Raw genomic sequence first — 18,900 nt, 5'->3', positions numbered from 1 at the left:
AATGTTAAAGTTGAAAATGCAGATAGCATTGATTTAAGAAACGAAAATGTTACCCAAAAATGAAATAACGATGCAGCACAGTTTATGGTTATTTACCACTGAAAAACGATGAAACTATACACAGTTCACTTGCTATACACTGTATGCGGTTACTTGCCACAGCGTAAAAATAATACTGTCACACTTGACACACAAAAAAGAGCTATTAAAGAGTTTATCTGTACGACACTGCTAATAGCGATGAAATAAATAATAATTAATCAGTCACTCTTAGCACAGTGAATCTCATAAAATAACAAAGCCGCTGAAGAATATTTAGAAGCAATTATATATAATTATGTGCAGAAATCAGTTCAAATCCAGTTAAGATTAACACCATAATGGATTATCAGTTTAAGTCACTCATATTTAATAGTATGGTTGGCACAGTTGGTACTCAAAGTTTATCACTAGTTAAGGAGGACTTGAGTGTTGAATGGCAAGAAATATGCAAATACTGGTGTTATAATGATTAAATATCTCAAACACTTTCAAATATCACAGTTACTGAAATATTAAATAATTTTCTAACACTTGCACAGCAACAAAATAAGTTAAACAATTCACTTGGTTTTTTATCAAAGAAACGTTACGTCCTACAGTTCGAGAATTACACTAAAACATTACCAGTACGTTCTACAGTTCAAGAATTACACTAAGTTCAATTCTCAACGTGAGATTTTACAAGTCGTGTTTTACAATCACCACATCGACACATGACTTTACTTTCTGATGGACAGAATAATACAGGGTCTGATCGGGCAGAGCTCTTCCCGAAGAATGTCTGCCTATCACTGTCTTTTATACTGTCAAGGCCTAAACGTCATATGATAACGTGATTATTTCAAAGTGGATTTTCTTGAGATTTGACAACAGAGATGTTCTTGTGATTGGCTACAGAATGGCGTATCTCCCAAGACGATACAACCATTATTACAAAAGTTTTGTAAATTTCTGAATCGAAAATTCTCGAATGCACGACTCATGGATTCTAGATGTTCCAGTTTACTGACATTAAGGATGATATGGAAATCCTCAAAATTATGAATAAAGAACCCCTCCTTAACATAGCAGAGAAGTACTTTATACATTTGGACCAATATTTTAATCCAAATTACAATCTTAATGACATTTCTGAAAAACCAAATATTCTGCTCATTCACATTTTCAGAAACACAAAATCAAATAGTCAAGGTCTGATTTGTTGTTCTATTTACAGTACTTTACTTAGGCAATCTTCTGTATTCCCGTATCCCTCAGCCCCACCTTGACAACCTCCCCCTCCCCCTCTTCTCTTTCCGCTTCCCTTCCTTCCTCTTTCCTCTCTTTCTCCCCGCACCTTCTTCACAAGACTTCATTTGAACCTCACACACTCCACTCCTCATTTGCGCTTCATTTCCAACTCCGCTCAGCTTGTTACAATGCGAGGTATTTCCCATGTGGCATATTTCATTTAAATATATTCTTCCCCCTAACTTAACTCTTTCTATCTTAGCTGTCATTTATTCAATGTCAACTGTACGGTCCGCATTGAACTGCGAAATCCAATCACCTTTATTTACTGTTATGTATTAAGCCTCCACGCACAATAATCATCATCCTTCAAGATTCTAAAAACAGATGCTTCGCATCCATGTGTACTGAATTTATGAATATCTTGAGAAGACAGCGTGACTTCAACTCAGTTGATCTTTGAATGGAAAGCAGCATCTTTAAGGAGCCAGCCTATATTGAATTCCTTGACTAGTAATTTAAGGATCTCTTTCTTTAACAACTTTTTTAATGTTGTACGGCACACTGGACTTTTTATGAATCTCTATCATAGAGCTATCTTTTAACGTAGTGCAGCGCATCTCTCGAATCTTATCTTAATTTCTTACATGATATGTACATTTTTAAGACCTTTGTGTCTTTACATTGTTTAATTTCTTCGATGCATTTGTGTTTGATTTGCTTTAGGCTGATGATGACCTACTGTTAGGTCAAAACTAGTCCCTGAACATATATGTAATTTAAAACATTGTACAGTTTGTATTGAAAAGGTGGAATTTATATCTTTTAATAACAAGGTAGGTTGACGAGTTGGGCGGGCTAGTCTGCCTTGCTCCTATGTCTACTTCATGCACAGCTGTTCACTTGCTCGCTACCTCGTCCCGGCAGATGTAAACACAAGTAGGAAGAGAGAGGGTGAAACCCGGTGCCGGCACATAGCCTACTCCTGTCGAATAGCACCAAAGGGTCTGCTCAAGGCTTTAAGTCTCCATCCAACGGATGAATCACCATCGACAGTGTCATAGGCCCTCATTCCTTATGAATACTGTGGAAAGGTTTGAAATTTAATCCAGGCTTTTGGCACGCAATCAAGTGATTAGAACTTTTACATCATGGATATCATCTTTATATTCTCTCTTTGGTTTCAGTTTAAAATAGCACGTTCAGCTATACTGAATTAATTATATAACTTCTGCTATTATATTTATTTTGTATTGGTTGAACTATGATCTTTATTATAGTTTCCTTCTTCCCTTATTGAACCTTTTTTTTTTTTTTTTTCCCTAAGGTTAATAGTACATCATTGAGTATAGCATCTTTATATTCTGTCTATTTGTTCCTCTTTAAAATAGCATGTTAAGCTATACTGAATTAATTATATCTAATGTCTGCCATTATACTTTCGTTGTATTGTATTGTGCTGATAAAATGTTACCATCTTAAATGTGAGGGCTTCATAGCCCTACATATGCAATCTTTAAATAAACAATCAGTCCCTATTTTTCAGATTGGCGTAGTTATCCCAACACTGTGAACGATGAGTGCAAATAGAAGAAAGGGAGCAAGGAGCATGGCTGGGTCAGGAAAGAAAAAGAAACAGAAGAATGATTTGATAATTGGAACAGAAGAGTCTGAGACTTTGGTGATAAGTATTGATCCCATGATGTTGGACATGGAATCATCCTCTGAATGTTCAAGAACAGAGGACCAACAAATTAGTGTTTTCTCTTGCAAGATGTGCAATCGTTCCTTTCCACTGGAGCAGTTATTATTTATCCATGAACGTAATCATGCTCGAGAAAGGAACTTCTCTTGCAAAATTTGCTCAAAGACATTTTATAGTCGAGGTGATCTCACTAAACACAATGTTGTACATTCTGGGGAGAAACCATTTTCTTGCATTGTTTGCCAGAAGAAGTTCTCTCGGAAAAACCTCCTCACTCGACACCAGAACATTCACAAGGCAGAAAAAAATTTTTCCTGTTCTAAATGTCCAAAAACTTTTCTTTTGGAAGAACAGATGATGAAGCATGAAAAATCTTTCCATGCATCAAGATCATATGCATGTAATCTGTGTGATAAATCATTTGTTTTTAAGCATTCTCTAGTGCGCCACAAGAATCAGCATGCTGTACATAAAGGATTTTCCTGTGATTATTGCAAGAAACCTTTCTTTTCAAGTGCAGAATTAGCAAGACACCTTGTTTCGCATGCAGGGAGTAAACCATACCCTTGCAAAATCTGTAGCAAGTCATTTTCTTATAGCCATCATTTATCTCGTCATGTTCGGAGTCACACAGCTGAAAATCTCATCCCTTGTCTTCACTGTGGAAAACTTTTTGCTAGACGCGAGTCATTGGAGATACATATTCGTCATCACACGGGTGAACGTCCTTATCAATGCAGTCAATGTACCAAGTCATTTCATTCCAATACTCAGCTCACACGGCATACAAAGACACACAGTGGGGTAAAAAAGTTTGCTTGTAAGACCTGCAAGAGGGCCTTTTTGCGCAAAGAACAACTTCAGAGACACTGCAAAGTTCATGATACTGGAACTTCATTATGATAAACATGTTCTGAATGATAGAAGTTACAAAATGTCATCTGAAAGCAGGCTTATAGGAATGGGAAAGAGTGACAGGATACCAAAATTGTTCATTGAAAGGTCTTTTCAAATAGATCGCTTACATAAATTTTAATTGGATCAGATTTAAAAATGACATTTATGTTCAAGGCATTTAATATGTACAGGTAAAATTAAAATATGATCACTTACTGAAAGTCAGTGTTGTAGTCATGTTGATACGGAGGAAGCCAATAAAACTTCGGCATTTAGGCATGTTAGGCATGGCTTAACAGAATAATGTCCTAATTCAGAGGTGCAAAAAAACAAAAGCAAGCAAGCAAGTTTGCAGTTTTGCATGACTTGATATTGTGATCATAGCTACAGAGTATCCAATTTAATGTGGGATCTGAACCACGGGATGTGAAATATCAAAAATCACATCTGCATTGGCCGGGATTAAAACCATGGCCACTTTCATGGAAAATCAGTGTCACTTCTCTGTCACACCGTCGTGCGTTGAGGAACAGAATCTTCATTACTGATACAGTCCAGCTCTGGACTTGCATGTGGCACTAAGGTAATACCCTCCAATTCTGTAATATGTTCTCTAATTATTTTCTATCATTTGGAATACAGTTTAATATTGGTGGTGAAAAATGATACTTTTTAATTTCTTTATATTCCTCTCAAAGATATTTATTTTATCACCCCAGAAAATACCTTTTATATCACTGACTCAGGTTTTCAAAAACTGTCAAAATTGAGTTGGAGATGTGATGATTTACAAGAGTCAAAGGATAATCCATTCTGAAGGAAAGCTTCCTCATTTCCTGTATTTTTCTGTCAGGACACAAGTCATCACCAAACAAATTCAATGAGCTACTGATTAATGAACACAAATCATGGCTAGTCTAAATTTCTTGTGTTAACTCTGTATTCTTCTTCTTATCGGTCTGTATTAAAAAACTGCCAGTTAAAATGTGTTTTCAAAATCTAGTATACCGAACAAGTTAGCCATGCAGTTAGGGGTGCGCAGCTGTGAGCTTGCATTTGGGAGATAGTGGGTGTGAACCCCACTGTCTGCAGCCCAAAAGTTGGTTTTCCGTGGTTTCCCATTTTCACATCAGGTGTTATGATCCTCAAGACTGGACAGGCTGGAGACTTGGGTTTGATTTTTAGGAGCTTACACAAGGCAATACTTCCCGTTATTCACTAACAACTCCCTTCACCTGTATTACTTAAAACCATCTGTACATTATTACAAGTACACAAATTACACAAAGAGGCTGTTTTTTTTTACAAATATGTACAAACTTGTTGTCTGATATAGGTTTTCCCAAGTCCCCGTCCTCTCAAATTCTCTCTACATATGTTACTTTACAAATGCCAAAAGAATTGACAAACTTGATGAATACTTACCTCGTGTTCAAGGGTCTTTCTTCTCTCTTGATTCTTCTCTCAGAGATGCCGTAGCAGTCTTGGACGTCATGGTGTCTAGTTAAGTGGAAATGCATATCCACAAAGTCGAACTTGGTACGCTTAAATATTGTTGTTCTCCAACTCAAGTCCAATTTTTTTTACCGCAGGTGTCTGTTTAATTATGCGTTTGTTGAGCATAATAACACTCAGCCGTTACTTAAATTTCTTTTACAGTGGAGTAGGTTCTCTGTCTCTGTGGCTCACAGCCACGATGCGTGATTCACGGTAGCTGGAACAGTTTTCCCTATTCTCTCTGTGGCTCAGTGCCACGACACGTCTCCCATAGTTGCTGGACAGAATCTCCCTTCCTGCTCTCAAACTCCAGCTTATATCTTTCGTTGCTACCTTCTTGAATTTTTCCAGTACCTTCCCAATTACCAACCCCTACAACTGCAGAATACTGTTGTGTCTCAGTCTGATTGGCTCATGTGTTCCTCCCACTAAACTAACGGGATGTGTCGTTGAACACTCTAGAATAAGGTATTTTTCTGATGCGTCAAAATCATTGCATGGTCTACGTGACACTTTTTTCCCCACTAGCTTCTCGAACTGCCCACGGGGCTTTCTGTTCCATTTGTATTTCTACATTGGCGCCGTTCTGTCAGATATTTCACCGTGTTACACACACACTAGATTTGAACTTCCACTAGACTTCGCTTTATGTTAAATTTATATTGAATTATATCCCATGAATATTTCAAATTTTCACTCAAATAAAATTATCACTCACATAAATATTCAAAGCATTGTCACTTCTTGCCACAGTTTTACGTTCACTTATGTTCTAGACCATTACTCCCAATCTTCCCAATCTCGGAGGTCACGGGTTCAAGCCTCGCTCGAGTCTTTTCGCTCGGCACACAGATATGTAAGGGGTGCGTCACGATACAAGGTCGTGACACCTCCCTTGCCAGAGAAGAAATGTTTATGTCCACTTGATGCAAACATTTCTATTCACTTTTTCTCTGGATATAGGGTTAATTTTTACTAACTTGATAATTTGTGACAACATTTACATACAGTGTGGGATACCTTTTCATTTACAGCCTCATTTTCTCGTGGGATTTCGTACTACAGGTTGTTTGCACTTTACCTCTAGTGGTTATCTCTGATGAATCATCCGAGATTTCTATCTCATGAATACTGGCTCAACTTTCAACTGACCGAGCTCAATAGCTGCAGTCGCTTAATTGCGGCCAGTATCCAGTAATCGGGAGATAGTGGGTTCGAATCCCACTGTCGGCAGTCCTGAAGATGGTTTTCCTTGGTTTCCCATTTTCACACCAGGCAAATGCTGGGGCTGTACTTTAATTAAGGCCATGGCCACTTCCTTCCCATTCCTAGGCCTTTCCTATCCCATCTATTTCACACACCCTCTGAAGAATGAATTCATTCATAATCAAAGACATACAAGTCTTTGGGTTATTCATCTTCATGATCATTATCACCATCATTATTGGGACAAACACCCTCACACAACATCGAACCACCAAGCTCAATAACTGCAGTCGCTTAAGTGTGGCCAGTATCCAGTATTCGGGATATAGTGGGTTCAAACCTCACTGTCGGCAGCCCTCAAGATGGTTTTCCATCGTTTCTCATTTTCACACCGAGCAAATGCTGGGGCTGTACCTAAGTAAGGCCACGGACACTTCCTTCCCACTCCTATCCCATCGTCGCCATAAGACCTATCTGTGTCGGTGTGACGTAAAGCAACGTGCAAAAAAAACAACATCGGACCGATGACTATGAGGTTTGAGTACCTCATCTTCAAAGGCTTTAACTTGCCTTTGGATTTTCATAATATACTACAAAATGCAAATTATCCTGCTCAAACTAACAAATGGTCCAAATATTTCTCTACTGTTCACTATTGAAGCAACCCGTATCTCAAAATATTATCTTCCATCGTCATTGCATCTATTCTAGAAAGTGAGGTCCTCACCAGAGGATGGTAGCGAAGCACGCACTTGTTTGGACTAGGGTACGTAGCGTCTGGTGACTTTTTGGGTACTGCATTCAGTGGTATAGTAGAATTCTGCTGTAACGAACACCAGTATAACGAAATTTTCAGAATAACAAATTTTTTTTGGTCCCTTCCTTTTTCCTTATTTGTTGTGTGTTAAAATATTTCATTTTAACAAATTTCATAGTTTCAGTTTAACAAATTAAAATTGAGCTCTTTTCTTTACCAATTTGACCATATTTTCTCAAATTAAAACTAAAATTCATCCTGTTTTATGACCAACATTTTTCTTGTTACATTATTTCATTATTCAGACGATATGATCGCCATTTTCCATATATGCACCGTACGCGATCGAGAAGGCAATCACTTTTGTGTAACCGATATGCTTCGCTTGTCATCCAGTGTAAGACGTCACTGTATTAGCTGAGCAGCAGCGCCAAGTTTGCAATCCACCAATGAACGCTACACTTTGTGTAACCAATAGCTTCATCCATCAACCAATGTAAGACGCCACACTATTGGCTGAGTAGGATCGCGATGTTTGTAATCCACCAATGAACGCGACGGTTTCATCGCATCATGCATTGCATGTTTCTTCTTCGTATTTAATTCGCAAAGCAACGTGTTTCTGTTAAGGTTATATCATTAAACTAGCAAAGTTCGTGTGCATTTCGTTAAATAAATGAGTCCATATCATCGCAAATGTATAAGCAGAAGCGACAGCAGTTTTCATTGAGTGAAAAACGTTAAATACTTGCGGAAGTAGAGAAAGGCAGAAAGAAAGGATAAGTAGTGGAGAAGTATGGCATTAGCCCGTCAACACTTTCTACTTTTTTAAAACAGAAAAGTAAGATATAGGAAAACATTGATGCTTATGCCCTAGGTCGTGGGGGACGGGCAGTCGTGGAGGACGGGCAACGGTACGAAGTAGGGGATAGCCTGTAAGGGTGAAGTACAGCGGGGACCTTGTGTGCCCCAGGACCGCTACGGTAGCTGTGAAGGCCTTACAGGAACCCTGAAAAGTAACGGCTAACGGGGCTCTGGTGAAGTCCTTAACGGCAACTGAGGCGGAGAAGGAGACCTTTGGTACGGCAAAGTTGGCGGAGGAGGTAACCCTTCCTCTTGGGGTAAAATAAAGAGGAAAACCATTGCCTTGTGGTGAAGAGGAATCTTCAAAGGCTAAGGGAGACTACCCCAACAGAAAACAGCAGGCTTGGAGGCGTAGGTGGCAGCCCCACCACCAAGCTCGGGTGCTGTGGGCCAATAACTCGCACAACCTTAAATTACCTTATTACAGAAACATCAACAATGAGAAACCGGACGGATCCGAAGATGACGACCTTTGGCTTGAAAAGGCTAACGAAAATTGGGCTATGGAATGTGAGGACTCTGCGGGAAAGTGGAAGGCTACGACAGGCAGTGGCATGTATGAGGAGTTATGGCCTGAACATCCTAGGTTTGAGTGAGGTAAGATGGAGTGAGTTTGGGGAACTGGTAACCCATGATGGAGCTACGTTTATATACTCTGGAAGACCCGAGGGCGACGGAGCGAGTTATGGAGGTGTGGGTATATTAATGGATAAGGAGGCCAAGAGGAGCCTTATGGAGTGGTACCCAGTGACGGAAAGGATAATAGTGGCACATTTTAAGACCAATATTAGAAACATTGTGTTGATAGTATGCTATGCACCTACGGAGTCAGCGGAGGAGGAAGACAAACAGACGTTCTATGGACATCTTAATAGAACGGTTAAGAAACAGAAAAGGAAGGATATCATCCTAGTTGGAGGAGATTTGAATGCAAAAGTGGGACAGGACAACGAAGGACTTGAACATATTATGGGAAGGCATGGTTTAGGGGAACGAAATGAGAATGGACAGCTATTTGTGGACTTCTGTGCAAGCCACGATTTGGTTATTGGTGGTACTATATTTCCACATAAAGACTGCCATAAGGTGACATGGGTATCACCGGATCATAGGACAGAAAACCAGATAGATCATGTGGCTATTGGACGAAGGTGGAGGAGTTCATTGTTGGATGTGAGGAATAAGAGAGGTGCAGACATTGGTAGTGATCACCATCTTGTTGTGGCTACCTTTAGAATGAAGATACAGGCACAAAAGAGAAGGATAGAGCAAATAAGGAAGCGATATGATGTTGGAAAGCTAAGGGATGACAGAAATGTGAAAGAAGCCTTCAGGATAGAACTAAAGAATCGATTCCAAGCACTCACGGAGGTGGAGGATGAAACTCTTGAGGAAAAATGGGTGAAGACTAGATCTGTATTTACTGAAGTAAGTGAAAATATCCTGGGTTTTAAGGACAGGAGGAAAAAAGACTGGATGACTGACCAGACATGGGAAATTATCAGACAAAGGAAAGAGATAAAGGAAGTAATGAATGCATGTAAGACACGAGCAAGGAAGGCAGAATTGCAATCCAAATATGCTGCGAAGGATAAGGAAGTAAAGAGAAGTGTGAGGAGAGATCAAAGGAAATGGATAGATGACCTATCTCAACAAGCAGAGGAGGCAGCCAGAAAGGGAAATCTTAGAGAACTCTATACCATCACCAGAGTTCTGGCAAGGAAGCAGATGCAGAAAAACCGTCCAGTCAGAAACAAAGATGGTGTCCTCCTAACCAACTGCGAGGATCAACTGAAGCGATGGCAGGAACATTTCTCTGCAGTGTTAAACCACTCCTTGGAGGAGCAAGTAGATGCAGGAGAAGGCGAAGAAGAGGAAGAAACCCAGCCTGACCCAAGGATTAAAGTCTGCATTCCAACAGTGGAGGAAATCAAGCGGGCATTGAGAGAGTTACATATTGGTAAGGCAGCAGGTGTTGACAATATTCCAGCAGAAGTCATGAAGGTTGATATGGATACCACTGCCAATATGTTGCAGCCGCTATTTGAGAAGATATGGCTTAATGGAGAAATGCCGACAGATTGGAAATGTGGGTTGCTGGTGAAGTTGCCAAAGAAGGGTGATACGTCAAACTGTAACAACTGGAGGGGCATTACGCTTCTTTCAATCCCTGGCAAAGTCTTCACCAGGGTTTTGTTAAACAGAATTAAGGAGTATATCAACTTGAGGCTCCGACGGGAACAGGCAGGCTTTCGATCAAATCGCTCGTGTGTAGACCAAATAAACACCTTGAGGATAATTCTGGAGCAGTGTGCTGAATGGTCATCTCGCCTCTATGCAGTGTTCATCGATTTCGAAAAAGCTTTTGATTCGATCAACAGAGAAGCTATGTGGAAGGAAGTGAAGCGGTATGGTGTGCCATCACAAATTACCAACCTCATTCAGGAAACATACCGTGATTATACATGCAGAGTCATACATGAGGGCCGTGTATCTGAACCTATATCTGTACGTTCAGGAGTACGTCAAGGTCGTATCCTCTCGCCAACCTTGTTCCTGGTGGTGATTGATGCGGTAATGCGAAATGTAACACGAAATGTGAAACGTGGTATCCAGTGGGGATTGGCAAATAGGTTAGAAGACCTAGACTTCGCTGACGATGTGTGTCTCCTGTCTGAGGCACATGGTGAAATGCAATCAAAGATTGAAGACTTGGTAAAAGAAGGAAAAAAGGTGGGACTAACGATTAACTCAAAGAAGACCAAGGCCCTAAGGATGAACACCAACAAACTAGACCCATTTGTCTTCAGCGATGAACCTATAGAGGATGTGGATAGTTTCACCTACTTGGGCAGTGTAGTTTCCAAAGATGGAGGAGCAGTACAGGATGTTTCTCAACGTATACAAAAAGCGAACGGTGCCTTTGTTCGGCTCTATCCGGTATGGAAGAACAACAAAATATCTATCAGGACCAAACTTCGCATTTTCCGAAGTAATGTCAAGGCTGTTCTACTGTATGGGTCCGAGACCTGGAAGGTGACTAAAGTGATTACCTCCAAGTTGCAGACCTTTGTCAACCGCTGTTTAAGGAAGATTTTAAACATCTACTGGCCGGAAGTAATCTCCAATCATGAACTATGGAGAAGGACGGGTGAAACCGAGATGGCCATACAGATAAAGCGGCGGAAATGGAAATGGATAGGGCATACGTTGAGGAAAGGGAATGAAGCCATCGAGAGAGAGGCACTGGATTGGAACCCGCAGGGTAAAAGGAGGAGAGGAAGGCCCAAACAAACGTGGCGAAGATCTGTACACATGGAGGCAATGGAAGAAGGCAAGACCTGGAGAGAGGTGAAGAGGTTGGCTGACGTCAGGATCAGATGGAGATGCTTTGTTGATGCCCTATGTTCCACAAGGAACAACAGGAATTAAGTCAAGTATGCCCTAGGTCCACAGCATAAGATCAGGACAGCCAACTACAAGGAGGTGGACCAAGCCGTCTTATACGTGGTTTGTGGAAATGCGGAGTAAAAACATTCCAATAAGTGGCCCTCTGTTATGTGAGTGTGCATGATCTTTCGCACGTTCGCTTGGGTCACTCGAGTTTATGGGTAGTGCTGGTTGGCTTCGTAGGTTCCGGGAGAGATATGGTATATCCCACAAAATTATAAATTGTAAAGCTAACGATGCCCCAAAGGAAGTTGCGTCTTCATGGCAGCTGGAGACTCTAACGGATGCCTTGAAGGAATATTCGCCGGCAGACATTTATAATGCAGATGAAACTACGTTATTTTATAACTAATGCCAAACAAAACCCTTGATTTCAAGGGAAATAAGTCTTTTGGGGGCAAACGTTCAAAAGAACGCATCACGGCTCTTTTGTGCACCAATTTCACAGGGACGGACAAACTGAAGCCTCTCATAATTGGGAAGTTTGGGAAGCCAAGATGCTTCAAGGGGATGCAACATCTGCCCTGTGAACACAGACACAACTCTAAGGCATGGATGACATCTGTGCTATTCAAAGAGTGGTTGTTGGACTTGGAACGTTGGATGAAGGCTGAAAAGAGGAGAATTCTTCTATTATTGGACAATTGCTCTTCTCATAATTGTGTGCCTCTCCATTTGGAGCATGCCTCCAAATACAACTTAAGTTCTGCAGCCGCTGGATCAGGGTATAATTCATGCAGTAAAACAGCATTACCGAGCTTGTGTGGTCCGTCAAATGCTGTGCAACGTTGCCACAAATAGAGACATTAACATCAACATATTGGGAGCAATGCAGATGTTTAATGCTGCATGGAAATCCCTGAATGCAGACATCATCACAAACTGCTTTAGAAAAGCTGGAGTGGTTTTTACAGAAGTCGTCACAGAAAGTGAAGTGTTGGATGATCTGGAAACTGAGGAGAATTGGAAGCATTTGTGTACAACGTTGGACGTGCCATCTACAGTAAGTCTTACCGACTACATCAATGTAGATAGTGACGTTATAGTCCACAAAGAAATCACCAATGAGGAAATTGTGGAGGACATTATGAATGATAGAGATCCATGTGATGAGGAGAAAGACAACCCCCAAAATGTTGGTGATATACAGAGCTTGAACGAGCTTTTGTGTCTGGATCTGTTCAAAAGAAAATCACATACTTTTTCAAAAAATGAGGTTCTGGAACAATGTGTAAACTTGCTGGTACAATGTAAAAATAGATTTTCTGAAAACATCTGTCAATACTGTAACTCATAATGGTATTTTGAAGTTATATAGATCCTGCAATGGATAAAACAGTGCAGATGACCTCGTAGTTCCGCCCCTAAAAACAACAATAACTAACGGATATAATACTACGTGAATTCTTAAGAATTGACATTTCAGTATAACAGATTAATTTCAGAGGTCCCCAAAATTTTGTTATACTGGTATTTTACTGTACTGTGTTTTCCTTCGACCAGTCAACCGTGAACAAACTATCTCATATTGGAAATGAAAGAAAAGTGAGAAGAAGGTATCTTATATTTGCCTTGACAGATAGCACAAAGGCACAAGATGGAGAGAAAAGAATTCTTTTCTCGCCTGCTACGAGAGACAGAAATGGTCGTGGTACTATTCTGCTTGTGTATTTGTTTTTCGCTCTACATCTCAATGTAAGTGTTGCTTGTGCTAGCCCGGTACCACACAGGAAAGAATGAATCTCTCCTTGTTTACTTCCGTTACGAGGGAACAGTCTCATTCATTGAAACACCTGACCATAAGGTAGTGAGTGTGTCACATTATCTGAACTCGACTCACTGGGGTGAATGGCATTCACTTTCACTTTCTTCGGCCTACTGTTTGTCAACAACATCTGTAAGCTTTCACTATCGGTCATTCATAGCACGTGGTCATTCGTTTACGGTCACATGGCCTTTTCAGGTAATTTAAAACTGCATGTGATGTACTGTATTTTAGTAACATGATTTATGTTTGGATTATTGTTTTGACTGTTTAAATAACTTTACTCCCTCTCTAATTTCTAGTGGCTTTTCCCTGAAGATGGTTTTCCATGGTTCCCGCTTGCACATACATCTAGCTATTTGCTGTGAATGGTAGATCAAACCTCTCTTAATTTGTCCAGTTGACAGATACATTACAGCATTTTATCACTCTCAGTGTACCACGTGTGCTTGGACTTCTCCAGATGCACTTTGGTTTCCTGTCCCTTAATAATAGGACTCAACTTCTTCTTCTGCCACTTTTCCACACCCTGGTGGGATTGCGGTAGCAAACTATGTTCCACTTGTGAACTTGGCCCCTATTTTACAGTCGGATGCCCTTTGCCCTTTCCAGTGCCTACTCTGTGTGGAGAGGTGTATTCACTATTGCGTGTCTCTGTAAAGGTTGGTAGTGTGGTGAGCTGGATGAGTAAGAAGAGGAGTGTGTTGTTGGGACAAAGCCAAATACCTGCCCCCTGAGTCACAAGAATTAACGAGACAAAATTCAAATCATCCCCATCCCAGCCAGAATCGAACCTGGGGCACTCTTAACCAAAGACCTCAACATTGACCATTGAACCAAGGAGCCAGACAAGTAATAGGACTCAACAAACATATATAAATATTGGAAAGGAACAAACAATTGTCAAATCATGTCATATATGGTGAGATAGAAACAAAAGGTACATAATAAGTCAAACACAATGGCAGATCAGAGAGGGAAAAGGGAGCAGCAAAAAGAGGTTTTTTTAAATAATATATCGCTCATCATTCCAGATTTTCTCTTTTTGTTGATCCATATTTCTGCCCTACAGTATACTTTCCCCACTCTTAACATTGCATATAATACATGTTGCTTACACATTAATCCTTAATCTGTTAAATGTATCTTTCTATAAAAGAGAGCTGCAGACCTTGTGGACTGAGTTCTTTGTAGTGATTTTTTGTGCATCAAAATGTCAGTGAGCTATGAATTGTTATAGTTCACATTGTTGAGTGTTGTAATGTTAGCATACTGTAACATATGATTTATGGATGTGTAAATTATTTATGTTGGAAGCCACAGATTTACAGTATGGTAGCTGATAACAATTATTGAGTGTTTAAAAACACTGGGGCTATTAATAATGCAGTGAAAACCTGTTGTCTTCTTAGTCTGTTATTTTGCCTTCTTAATATTCCCTTTCATCAGAAAGATCATTATTTGGATATATCACTAAATCCATTGTGATCCCCACTGATAATATATAGTCTCGCATTACTGTCTTCAGTTTTTCAAGTTGAACTTGCATGTACAATTTAACATATTTGTTGTAATGTAGGGCTGTGTAGTCTCTTGAAATTCTAGATTTTGTTATAAGCTTTATGTGTCTTTTTTTTTTTTTTTTTGCTAGGGGCTTTACGTCGCACCGACACAGATAGGTCTTATGGCGACGATGGGATAGGAAAGGCCTAGGAGTTGGAAGGAAGCGGCCGTGGCCTTAATTAAGGTACAGCCCCAGCATTTGCCTGGTGTGAAAATGGGAAACCACGGAAAACCATTTTCAGGGCTGCCGATAGTGGGATTCGAACCTACTATCTCCCGGATGCAAGCTCACAGCCGCGCGCCTCTACGAGCACGGCCAACTCGCCCGGTGCTTTATGTATCACTGTTTATATAAATCCACACAATTTAGATATAATATTATTAACTATATAGGTGTGGCTGGCCAAGGCGGTAAAGGCGTGCTCGGATCACCCAGAAGGAAATGGGTTCTATTCTCCGCCAGTAAGTCGAAAATTTTAAGAAACGAGATTTCCACTTCCAGAATTGCACATGGCCCTGAGGTTCACTCAGCCTACACTAAAAATAAGTACCAGGTTAATTCCTGGAGGCAAAGGCAGCCAGGCATAGAGCTAACCCTACCCCATCATTTGCCGAGGTTACAGATAGTAAAAGCCTTAACCTTCCACCCCTCCCAGGGCCTTCACGGCCTGTATGAAGATGGCTTTGCCATTATTAATTACCTGTATTATATAATGAAATTGACTATAACTTAGTGAAGCAGTATTGAGATTATGGCTGTGAGTATATACAGAGAGTATTTATTTTAAAGTTTTACTGTAAATGGTATATATTTATACCTGTGTTGGACAATGTGAAGAAGTAGATTTATAAATATTAATTATATGTTTACACATACTGCATCTTTGTAGTGTCTTCATGTGCTCAAGAATGAAAATGTTAGCAAGCTGTTTACTGTTAAACTTATAGTTCACATTGTTGAGTGTTGTAATGTTAGCAAACTACAGTTCAGTGTATCGCTAGAACCTTATGTGCTCAGTGAAATCTGTAATTTAGATAGATTTATCCTTGAAATTCCATGTTATTAATATTGAAGTGTGTCTTCATTTTGACTTGCAATGTCCAATTATTGTGACAGGCAATAAGGTGATTATTGTTTTAAGAGGAAGTACAACAGTAATCCTTCAAAGAAGTAAAGTATCAGTAAAAGAAAGATAAGGCAACGAAGGTCATGAAAGTGATCCTAGGCCTTGCGAACCTGAAGTTGACCAAGGAAGGTCAGATAGGAAAGATAAACGTGAGGAGCCTGACACTAGTAAGCGGAAGCAATGTCTGACTCAGTTAGGGAGGCCCTATCGCCACTCTACATTGCCAAGTTCAGAGACAGTATGAAATGTATCCCTGTATCATTACATTTCCAATGTATAATATTGCAGGTGTACATCATCATCCTCAACTGTAGCTGTGTTTTAGATCTTAATCAGCAGGCATCATTAAGATTTTCAATTAATTTTTTTGTTGTAGTGCCCCACCCACTGGAAGTTATAGGCAGCAAGGAAGTAAAGAAATAAGTTTTCTAATCTTTTTATCTTTTTTTTATTGTCAAGGAACTTCTTCCTTTTCAGATTACAAAAAATTATCTACATAAAATTGGAGCAAAATACTATTATTACAATCAGAAATCTCAAATTTGTCTCCACCTTCTTTATCCATCACTATTGCAGAGTTCTAAGATATCAGTTATACACACATTATGGCAGTTGTACAAATTATGTTGGAAGCCACAGATTTGCAAGTGGTAAGAAATATTGAGTATTAAAAAACACTGGGGACTATTAATGAAGACTCTTACTGTATGCACATTTTGTTAAAAATAATGTTTGTTTTGATTGTCAGTAGTTAACATGGATACTGAACATTAAATAAGCCTTTGAAGACCTATAAAGGTCTGTCTTGTTGTACACTAAAACATTTGTGCAGGTGGTGCAGCCCTTTTTTGTAGACCATCAGTGGAGGTGAGTTGCATGTACCTTTTTAACCATATCCCAGCCCTCCTACTAATCTTAAATTTCAGGCAGTACCAGGAATCGAACACGGGCTTCCAAGGATGACACATAATAGGAGAAACATAATAACAGGTCATCATGGGAAGTAGGAGAAATAAAAAGAAAACAAAAACAGGATAAGGTGATGATAGAATGGGAAAGAGGCGATGGCCATGGCCTTAGTTAAGTAGTTACTGTCCACACATTTGCCTGGTGTGAAAATATGAAACTCGTAGAACCATCTTCAGGGCTGCTATTAGTGAAGTTCAAACTTGCTATCTCCCTAATGCAAGCTTACAACTAACTCGACATGTACTGTGTAGGCTACTCTCACTGGGGTAGGGCGCTCTCTCTCTCTCTCTCTCTCTCTGTGTGTGTGTTTCTTGTTTTTTTCTCAAAGTCCTAGACTTAATCATATTTAATTTTAATCACCTTATTCATTCACTGTTAAATCACAAAATATAACTGTGTAACCACAGGCATCATCAGTATTATTGTTCGTGATTAGCAAATGGCTCTGCCTAACTTAGGACTCTTCACCCGCTCTGGCTGAAGAATATACAGTACAATGTCCATTTTTATTTTATATTGGAGAGAAATTATTATAAAAAGTGTAAGAAGATTTGTTATATCCTTGCTGCAATATCACTGTGACCTTGCATACTATAGCCTGTACCAGGTGAATCAGCTGCCACTGCCAATATTCTATTCTGCAGCTTAACAAACGTGTGGATTGTCATTAGGTTGATATTTCTCTGCCAGCATCTCATATGGTACTAATGCTTTATAAGGATATTCTGCAAACAAATCTCAACACTATTATCAATCCTGCTGTGTGACTATAGACTCTCTGAAAAACATGTCATCTTTTCAGTCATTTATCATATGTCAGTCCACCATGTAACTGAGAAGTTATGCCAAGTGACCAGGTATATCAAAATACAAAATTAATGCTTAAAACTACGATATAGTGACATAGAGGACATACGAAACAGCAAACTGGATGAGTAACGTACTTTTAAGGCATTCGGCATTCGTAAGTCTCGCACAGCTGTGGCATAGTGCATGTGATTAAACGGTAGCCTACCAATCAATGAAACATACAGTAATACTAATAGTTCGAATCCTACATGGTACAGAAATTTCTAAATGAAACATACAGTAATACTAATAATTCGAATCCTACATGGTACAGAAATTTCTACATCGATATGAAGCTTCATTGTTTAAACACAGGTCAATGTGTGCCACACGTAAGCAGCAAAACATCACTATTATTGTTTTTGTGCACTGCGCACACTGCACAGCTGTACGGTCTGAATGAAGTTTCTTCACTCATTCACCATGTTTTCCATGCTCCCAAACTATAAGAAAACAAAAGAGAATTCATTGCACAGGACTATGTCTGTATCAGGAAAAGTATCTGGACAGACATCTGACTGCAAAGACTTTCCACTGTGTTGAAAGACTTTTACAAACAGGGGTACTTCAAACTATACCACCTGTCTGAGAGAAGATTGTAATGTCTGGTGAGAACGAGGAGGCTGTTCTGGACTCAGCTCTCAATAACCCACACATGAGTACACGGGCAATTACACAACTGGTAAACATCACCCAGACTTCCATACCATCAACATCATCCCTATTACCTAGAGCTAAGCCAGAAGCTCCACAGGGATTTCAAAACATGAATGAAATCCTGTCAGTGGCTGTTAGGAAATCTGGAAAATAATGTAGCATTCCTGTTGAAAATCCTGTTCTTGGATAAATCGTGATTCCATAACAATGTTACTGTCAACTGTCATAACATGCATTATTGAAGTGCTAACAATCTCCACTGGGTACAACCGTCTGCCTATCAAGTGCAATGGAGAGTGAGTGTATGGTGTGGAATCTTGGA

The 18,900-nt window shown here is 39.7% G+C and overlaps 1 protein-coding gene across 3 annotated transcripts in view; it reads left to right on the top strand.

Annotated features, from left to right (window-relative positions):
• Positions 1-4,324, top strand: part of LOC136880296 (zinc finger protein OZF) — a 130,482-nt gene extending 126,158 nt beyond the window's left edge. For all 3 annotated transcript variants that reach the window (XM_068229139.1, XM_067153291.2, XM_068229149.1), the window contains one exon: positions 2,819-4,324. In XM_068229139.1, coding sequence (XP_068085240.1) covers positions 2,849-3,880 — 1,032 coding nt within the window. In that variant the 5' untranslated portion in view covers positions 2,819-2,848 and the 3' untranslated portion in view covers positions 3,881-4,324. The remainder of the gene's footprint in view (positions 1-2,818) is intronic.
• The last annotated feature ends 14,576 nt before the right edge of the window (positions 4,325-18,900 follow it).

The sequence above is a fragment of the Anabrus simplex genome, chromosome 1 (assembly GCF_040414725.1).
Source record: "Anabrus simplex isolate iqAnaSimp1 chromosome 1, ASM4041472v1, whole genome shotgun sequence".
Lineage (NCBI taxonomy): Eukaryota > Metazoa > Arthropoda > Insecta > Orthoptera > Tettigoniidae > Anabrus > Anabrus simplex.
The sequence above is the reverse complement of the archived record's forward strand: the minus strand, read 5'-3'. Positions and strand labels throughout refer to the sequence as shown.